Source organism: Myotis davidii, unplaced genomic scaffold (genome assembly GCF_000327345.1).
Source record: "Myotis davidii unplaced genomic scaffold, ASM32734v1 scaffold622, whole genome shotgun sequence".
In the NCBI taxonomy this organism is placed as follows: domain Eukaryota; kingdom Metazoa; phylum Chordata; class Mammalia; order Chiroptera; family Vespertilionidae; genus Myotis; species Myotis davidii.
The window spans coordinates 1,640,071-1,648,837 of NW_006293532.1; the positions used below are offsets into that span (position 1 = coordinate 1,640,071).

The window sequence follows — 8,767 nt, forward strand, 5'->3', positions numbered from 1 at the left end:
AGGGTGAAGGTTCTGACTCCAAATTCAGGTACTTCTGGATCGGAAGCAGGGCACTGCCATTGATTAGCTGAACAACCATGATCAAGTCATCTAACCTCTCTGATCCCCCAGCCCCCGTCACTTCATATGGTGCCAAGACTCGCGTGCAGATTGGTCACCTGCAGCCATTGGCCCCCACAAGGTTGGCACTTGACAAATGGCAGTCACTGCATGCGAATAAACCCATGCTGGTTGGTAAGATGATCAGGTTGAACATTTTACTTTACTCCTCTGAGCAGAGCCATGTAATTCCATTTCTTTCATTATGGATTTTTTGTGATTTTAAAGAAGTTTTCTATCATAAGGGCAGAATGTCTGATATGTTATAAATATTTTAGTTTGTTCTAGTGGCTCTTCTTGGCCAATATTTTCTGAAACGTTATTGTATTTATAATTATAGTCCAGGAGATGCTGGCACTATGAATTATGGCCATTATTTTTCAAATAAATGGCTATCATTACTGCTTCGACCTTCGGGGGATTGACGAGGCTGAGATGCTGATGGGGAGGATGGCTCTATGTCTACCTTCATCTCTGACACATTCCCGTAGTGCTTGAGGCTTCCTTAGGAAACAGAAATGCACTAAATGACAGGATGCTAGAAGGCTGGACCTGGAAGCTCTCAGGGGTCATCTGGGCCCACCCCCTCACAGTTGAGGAAACTGAGGCCAGAAAGGAATAATGACTTGCCCCAACCATGCAGATGACTGGTGGCAGGACCAAGCTAGATCCCAAATATCTGGACTTTTTAAAAAATATATATTTTTTTATTTATTTCAGACAGGAAAGGAGAGGGAGAGAGAGATAGAAATATCAATGATGAGAGAGAATCATTGATCAGCTGCCTCCTGCACACCCCCCACTGGGGATCAAGCCAGCAACTTGGGCATGTGCCCTGACTGGGAATCGAACCCTGATCTTCTGGTTCATAGGTCAATGCTCAACCACTGAATTCCTTCATAACTAAACCACATGAGTTGCTCCTAGACGTGGCATTCCATCATGCCAGGCATGGGGACACCTTTTGCAACCGTCTACACCCCACGATCACAGCTTTTTGCGCTAGAGGAGCACATGTCTCCTTATCCCGGGTGTAGAGCGTGACCCCCGGGTAAAGAATCCGTGCCCCAGCTCCACTTCCAGACCGAGACCACTGCCCCATAGCTCACAGACCACCTCCATCTGCCCAACTCCGGGGCCTACATGGAAGGGAAGAGCATGAGGGGTAGGAATGGGAATGGTGAGTTCACACTCAGGAAAAATAAAACTCCCCCAAAATTAGGTGCATTTTTAAAATTTAGATTTTATTATTCAGGTATGACAAGGCCAACAGATCAGGAGATGACTGCCATTGGATAGTTTGTTAATCCAGATCCCGCCCTGGCCGGTTTGGTTCAGTGGATAGAGCGTCAGCCCGCAGACTGAAGGGTCCTGGGTTTGATTCAGTTGAGGACATGTACCTTGGCTGCAGGCTCAATCCCCAGGGTTGGTCATGGTGCATGCAGAAGGCAACCAATGGATGTGTCTCCCTCACATCGATGTTTCTCTCTCTCTTTCTCTCCCCTTCCCTTCCACTCTCTCTAAAAATCAATGGAAAAATATCCTCAGGTGAGGATTAACAAACAACAAAATACTCACAGATCCCAAGAAAGAGGTGGGGGGAGGGCATTCCATGGGGTGTGGGGGATGGGGAGAGGAAGCCGCAGAGTAGGTTAGGAAGCAGAAGGAGGAAAGACAACTATTTTGGTTTCCACAGGAAGGAACTAGCCAGGCAAGGCAGGCAGGTTTGGGGCCAGTTTGGATCATGATCATTTCAATGGGCCGTGGGGCAGAGGGGCCCTGGTTGTCTGGCGCCCAGCCCTGGTAGAGTCAGGGAAGGTGGATAGTTGCCCACAGTGTGGAAGGAGGTGGTTGGGGTGTGGGCTGATGAGCTGTCTGCCTTAGAAAGCACGCGCTAGCAGGCGGCACGCTGTTAATGGTCCCTAGGGATTGGCGAGTCTGGGGAGGGGCAGTCCCTCCAGAGTCAGCGAGGCCCAGATGTGAAAGCATCAGACACAGACAGTACGAGGCATGGTTCACATGGCACAGGGGAATTTGGGAGAGTGAGGATGTGCCTGACGAGGTCGGCCTCCCAGGCTGACGCTCGGTCCCGGGAAAGCCACTGAGGAGAAGCCTGGGCTGGGGCCCTCAGCTTCAGTAGTGACCTGCCTGGGGCCTGCAGGCAGGCAGATGGAGAGGGAGGGCCAGTTCCACAGCGGGAAGCCCGTGAACTCCGCCCTGGGCCTTCCCCTCAGGGTTGTGGGAGAGAAGCGCTGGGCCCCTCAGCCCAGCCTGGGCCCCATGGCAGCCTCAGCCGACTGGGGCCTCTCCTTGCCTTTGGGCCATGAAGCAGCCCCTAGTGAAAAGTGAGAAGGGCCAAAGCCAAGGCCGCAAAACCCCAAGGAATGTCTGGCAATCAAAATGCCGATGCAGCACCCGGCAGGAAGCAAACAGAGGCCGCTTGTTGGGGAGTGATCTGCGTGTTCGCGGAGGAGCCCAGTCTGGGGAACTGGAAAGAGCGGGGAAGGAGGTGGGGCGGGGAGGGAAGAGAGGCACCCTGGCTGCGTGTCTGCCCGCAAACCCCGGGGTTTCAGTCTCCCTGGCTCAACTCTACCCTTAGACTGCACCCCCATTTTCCTCGCGCCAGGGTGTCCCCAGCTGAAACATGAAAGGGACATTGGGCTCCTAAGGGCTGCTGAAGTGTGAGCTGAAAAGGGTGGGGATGGGGACTGACCTCCAAGATGGCAGGAAGCCCTCGGTGAGTTGTTGATTGAAACACAAATGGCCTCTGGGAGCAGAGGGTTAAGGCTTGGCCTGGGAGCTCTGACCTCATCTCTGTGCCAGTGGCAGCCTTTTCGCAATTTCACACACGGCCTTGTTTTCTGAGCATGAAGTCCATGTGTGCGTATGTTGGCCAGACACACATGTGCGGACCTGCCAGGACAGTGTGTACTTGAGCAGGCCGAGTTCTCACAGATGCCCTTGGCTGTTGCTGGGACACCATGGCTCCCAAGACCGAAACTGAGCCGGGAGCTAGGAGTCCAAGTTTCTTCCCAAGCCCCACGTGGGTCCCGTAGTGGTTTCTTCATTCCAGCTGCGGCCTCGGGCAGCCCCAGTTCTAAGCCAGAGGAGAGCATAACACACCTCATGCTAAGGAGGGGTCAGCCCAGCTAGGATTTTATTTGGGAGACCAGCGTCCACCAATAAAGAAAGGACATTTCAAGCTCAGTGTCCATACCAAGGCTACATTCCCTCGAAGTTAGGGGACTTGGTTGGAAAAGAGAGAGAGATTCTACGTAGAACATTTAAAGAGTTGAAGACTCCTTATCATGAATCAATGTAGTCAGTAAACATTAACTGAACACCTACTATGTGCCAGCAAAGTGCTTATCTCACATGATGTCCGGCTCCACCCCCAGCTCCCCGCCATACTCACACTCACACCCAGCACTGCATCCCACGTTTTCCTCAAACCTTCTATGCTCTCATCCTGTTGCTGGGATTTGTTCCCCAATCCCTCCCTCTCCTTGTCTAGGTAAGTCCCACTCATTCTTCAGATTACATTTCATTTATTTCTTCCCTGGGGAAGCTTCCGTGAGCCATGTGCACTCATACACATGCCCATGGCCACACACTGACAGTCCCCTGTACCTGGTACCACCCCACTAGGACCTTCCTTATATCCATTCATCCACCTCCTGTGTTCTCAGTCCTCTGCTAGGACTAGAACTTGAATGCTTGAATCATTCGTCTACCCCTGTAGACTGTCACTATTCACCAGGTAGCCCCAACTCCTAGCACAACATCTGCCACAAAGGAGGCACTCAAGCGATGTTGGTGAATGAATGAATGAATGAATGAATAAGGTTAAAATGCAACCCCCCCAAAATTAGTCTCACAGCCCTTTTCTTCAAGGGGTTCACTATGTAATGAAGACAAGCAGTAGCCTAATAGTAATGGCCAAAGCAAGCAGAGGGTGGGAGGGGCCCCGCAGACCCCCGGTCGCTCACTAGGCACTTGAATGCTGCTCTCTGGGCCTTGTAGGTATGTAAAGTTGTGAACAACACCACCCTCACCTGCCTGGCACCCTCTCTGACCACGGACTACCGGCCCGGCCTGGACAATGTGGAACGGCCAGACGAGTTTGGCTTTGTCTTTAACAATGTCCAGTCCTTGCTCATTTACAATGACACCAAGTTCATCTACTATCCCAACCCAACCTTCGAACTACTCAGCCCCACTGGAGTCTTGAATCAGAAGCCAGGATCCCCCATCATTCTGAAGGTAGGAACGTGGGGAGGGCGGGGATGGTAGAGAACATCCTCTCTCTTTGCCTTTTATGTTCTCTTTTCTACACAGGATGGACTCGCAAAGCTGTCCTCTCCCTGTAAAGGGAGCTTATTTGTAGATATTGACCCATCGGGCGATGTACAGGGTGGGGCAATGTAGCTTTACAGTTGTGAATATGCAGAACACAGAATTTATTCTTGTGTTATTATTATTCTACTAGAGGCCCGGTGCACAAAATTCGTGCACCGGGGAGGGAGCAGTGGGCCTCAGCTCGGCCTGCACCCTCTCGCAGTGCAGGACCCCTCAGGAGATGTCTGCCTGCCGGCTTCTCACAATCCAGGATCCCTTGCTCCTTACCAGCAGGCTCCTTACCTCTCGGTTTCTGGCTGAGTGGTGCTCCTCCTGTAGGAGCGCACTGACCACCAGGGGGCAGCTCCTACATTGAGTGTGTGCTCCCTAGTGGTCAGTGCGCATCATAGCAACTGGTTGTTCTGGTTGTTCCGTCATAATGGTCGCTTAGGCTTTTATTATATAGATTCTTTTCCATACGAACAACTGTCAGCCTACCTTTGCCCCACCCTGTATCTTGCACCTGAGATTCCTGAGAAACACTATGGAGTATTGCTGCTTGTTCTAATGAGCCTTGGGACCCAAAAGGGCTGCCGTGAACTTGAAAGTCACCATTGCCTTTCTTGATCGCTGTTGTGGCCACTGTAATCTGTGCACATATTTCAGGAAGTCACGTCCCTGGGACAAGTGTTTTGTTAGTCCACCGCTTCCAGTGATACCCGAGGTGTCCTCCCCAAATTTTCACTTGTTTAGTGTTCTGTCTCCCCTTCCTCTCTCTTTCCTACTCTCTTCCTCCTTCTTTCTCTCCTCCATCTGCTTTCTCTCTTTCTATCTAAATTGTGGCTGTTTAAAGTCCTCTCAAAGCTTACCATGGAGTCACCCACTGGTTTTTGCACTGCTGCACTTCCCTCCTTAATCTATCCCCTTCACCTTTTTTTGAAAAAGGCAATTAACTTCTGAGCGCATGTGTCAATTATTCCTGTTAAGATGACTGTTATCTACAGGGCAAAAACCTCTGCCCTCCTGCCTCTGGAGGCGCCAAACTCAATTACACGGTGCTGATTGGAGAGACCCCGTGTGCCGTCACTGTGTCTGAGACACAGCTCCTCTGCGAGCCCCCCAACCTCACGGGGCAGCACAAGGTCATGGTGAGTGTTCCCTGTTCTTCATATTATGTCCTCCCCTCTTCACCGTACATACATGATCTGCCCTAATAAAGGCTCTCTCTTCCTTCTAGTCCATTTCCCTCTCCACGTCCTGCATTAAAATGGGAAATGGATAGCAGTTGAGAACACAAGAATCGGGGAGGGGGATTAGATAATCAGCAGGATGTTGTTTTGCATACAGACTGCACTGTGTGGTTGTGGTCTCTCGTGTCCTTTCTGAAACGATGAGGATCCGATGGCATGCCAGGGCTCTACAGCGTCTGTGTGTGTGCCATGCGCAGGTCCACGTGGGCGGGATGGTGTTCTCTCCGGGCTCGGTGAGTGTCGTCTCAGACAGCTTGCTGACCCTGCCAGCCATCGTCAGCATCGCGGCGGGAGGCAGCCTCCTCCTCATCATCGTCATCATCGTCCTCATCGCCTACAAGCGGAAATCTCGAGAAAACGACCTCACGCTGAAGAGGCTCCAGATGCAGATGGACAACCTGGAGTCCCGTGTGGCCCTGGAGTGTAAGGAAGGTGCGTGGAGGCACTCTGCCTTTAGCGAACTTACTGCCTCCCTCCTTACCAACAGCGCTCATCTTCACTTCCTTCCTCCCCACCCCAGCCATTGTGCTCCACTCTGACCTCCGTTTCCTGTGCCCTCGGGACCAGAGAAGTCCTGTTAATGCCCAGAGTGAGGCCCAGGCCTGATCGCATTGGTCTGTCCTTTGCCCTGACGGGTGCCTCAGTCTGGCTGCCTTCATCTCCCTCTCAGGGCCCCAGTCCCCCTCCATCAGAATCTCAGCCTCCCGCTCCCCCACGTGGGAGGGCCTGGCCCCCTTTGCAGAGGCCCTGGGCACGCGGAAGGGGCAGCAGCAGGAGCAGCAGCAGGAACGGCAGGAGCATCTCACCTGCCTCCCACTCCAGGATTTGTTTTCCTCTGTGCAGCAGGCTGAGCGCTCTGAAGCTGCGCTTGTGCTGTCCTTGGCCATGGACATGTGTGGGAGTGGAGGATGTGTGTTTTTCCATCTCCGGTCTCCCACGCAACCACAGCCGTGAGGCAATGAGTGTACCTGCCGTCCCGGGGGCTGAGGACCCAGTGAGCTCTCTGGGTAAACATTTCCATTAGGAATCAAAACATTTCTTCTTTTGCTGCAAACATCAGGATCAGAAACAAGCCCCCTGCTGGATGAGAGGGAAGAGCTGGGCTGAGCAAAGGTGGTCAGGGGCTCCTCCTGGTGCCAGGGCTGGGGAGGAGGGGAGAGGAGGGTACCAGGAGACAGGCCTGCCGCCAAGGGGGTGCTCCCCTGTCGGTTGAGGGCCAAATGGCCAGGATGCCCCAAGGCTGGGTTTGGTTTTGTTCTCAGTTTCTCATGTATATGAGTGTGTGTGTGTTAAAATACACATAACACAAACTTTACCATTTTAACCCTCACTGTCTCTACGCCCCAGGGCTCTCCCCTTCTCCCATTCCGTAGCATTAAGTACATTCACGTTGTACAGCCATCACCACCATCCATCTCCAGAACTTCTCTGTCATCCCAAACAGAAACTCTGTACCCATTAGCCACAAACTCCCCGCCCCGCTTCCTCCAGCCCCTGGTCACCTGTGTTCCCCTCCGCCTCTGCCTGTTCTGCCTCACTGTCTCTACGCCCCAGGGCTCTCCCCTTCTCCCATTCCGTAGCATTAAGTACATTCACGTTGTACAGCCATCACCACCATCCATCTCCAGAACTTTCTCAATCCCCACTAAAACACTGTATTCACTAAGCAATAACCACCCCCGCACCCCACCCCTGCCACTCAGCCCTTGGCAACTGCCATTGTACTTTCTGTCCCATGAGATTGACAACTCTAGGGACCTCACATAAGTGGAATCATATGGTACTTGTCCTTTTTTCCCTGGCTTATTTCACTTAGCCTAATGTCTTCCCGATTCATCCATGTTGTAGCACGTGTCAAACTATCATTCTACTTTAAGGCTGAATAATATTCCACTGACTGTATAGACCACATTTTGCTTCTCCATTCATCTTGCACATTTGGGTTATTTCCACCCCGATATTGTGAATAATGCTGCTGTGAACATGAGTGTACAAGTATCTTTTCAAACTCCTGCTTTCAGTTCTTTGGGGTAGATACCTAGGAGCGGAATTGCTGGGTCACATGGTAATTCTAATATTTTAAGGAACTGCCAAATTGTTTTCGAAAGTGACAGCACCTATTTGCATTCCCACCAGCAATATGTGATGGTTCCAATATTTCCACATCCTTGCCAACGTTTGTTATTTTCCATTTTTTTTGTAATAGCTACACTATCTCATGGTGGTTTTGATTTTTACTGTCCCCCAAGCTTTTGCATCTTGATTTATTCTCTTCACCCAGCTCTTCGCCCAGCTCATCAACAACAAGGTCTCAAAAGGGGCATCAAAGCTTCCTGTTTTGGTCTTTGCTTGGCCACTCACCTGCTTTCAGCACCTGTAGCACCTGCATGACAGGTCATGGTGTTCTTCCTTTTTCTTGTCATACGTACAAAGAAAATTAAAATTTATAGATAAACACAAAAAAGGAAATAACATAGAAATCACCCATATTCCCACCACCTAAGAAAGGCAGCCTGGAGAGACCCCATCCTGTCTGGAGATGTACCCCTATAACCCTCCCTGTCTGTACTCCCAGACCCCCCTCCTTCTTCACAAACTTCTCCTACCTTCCCCTTTCTGCTGGGGTTCTTGTCCTGAACCTCCCTGTCTCTGCTGCCCTTTTGTAGCTTTTGCTGAACTCCAGACAGACATCATTGAGCTGACCAGCGACCTGGACCGCTCAGGAATCCCCTACCTGGACTATCGTACCTATGCCATGCGCGTCCTGTTCCCCGGCATCGAGGACCATCCTGTTCTGCGGGAGCTGGAGGTAACACCCACCTCCCTGGCCCAGCCACACAGTAGGGACGCAGTGCCTGGGTGTCCTAGGACAGGCCGATGGGGACCAGCAGCTCAGAAAAAAGTGAGGAGGGGAAACAGCTGGTGACAGCATCACCCCAACAGGCACAGTTCCAATCGGGAAGATCACGGCCAGGGGGGCACCCAGGCTCTGGGGTGATTCCAGGGCGAGGCTCATTATTTGTCATTTTTAAATGAATACCTGAATTCATTAACTACAATTCTGCCTCATTTTCCAACGG

At 51.6% G+C, this 8,767-nt stretch overlaps 1 protein-coding gene across 1 annotated transcript in view; it reads left to right on the top strand.

Moving 5' to 3' along the window:
* Positions 1–8,767, top strand: part of PLXNA2 (plexin A2) — a 206,257-nt gene that overhangs the window by 176,506 nt on the left and 20,984 nt on the right. The window contains exons 15-20 of the mRNA XM_006767182.2: positions 2,334–2,444; positions 2,923–2,983; positions 4,123–4,362; positions 5,442–5,585; positions 5,885–6,119; positions 8,354–8,496. Coding sequence (XP_006767245.1) covers positions 2,334–2,444; positions 2,923–2,983; positions 4,123–4,362; positions 5,442–5,585; positions 5,885–6,119; positions 8,354–8,496 — 934 coding nt within the window. The remainder of the gene's footprint in view (positions 1–2,333; positions 2,445–2,922; positions 2,984–4,122; positions 4,363–5,441; positions 5,586–5,884; positions 6,120–8,353; positions 8,497–8,767) is intronic.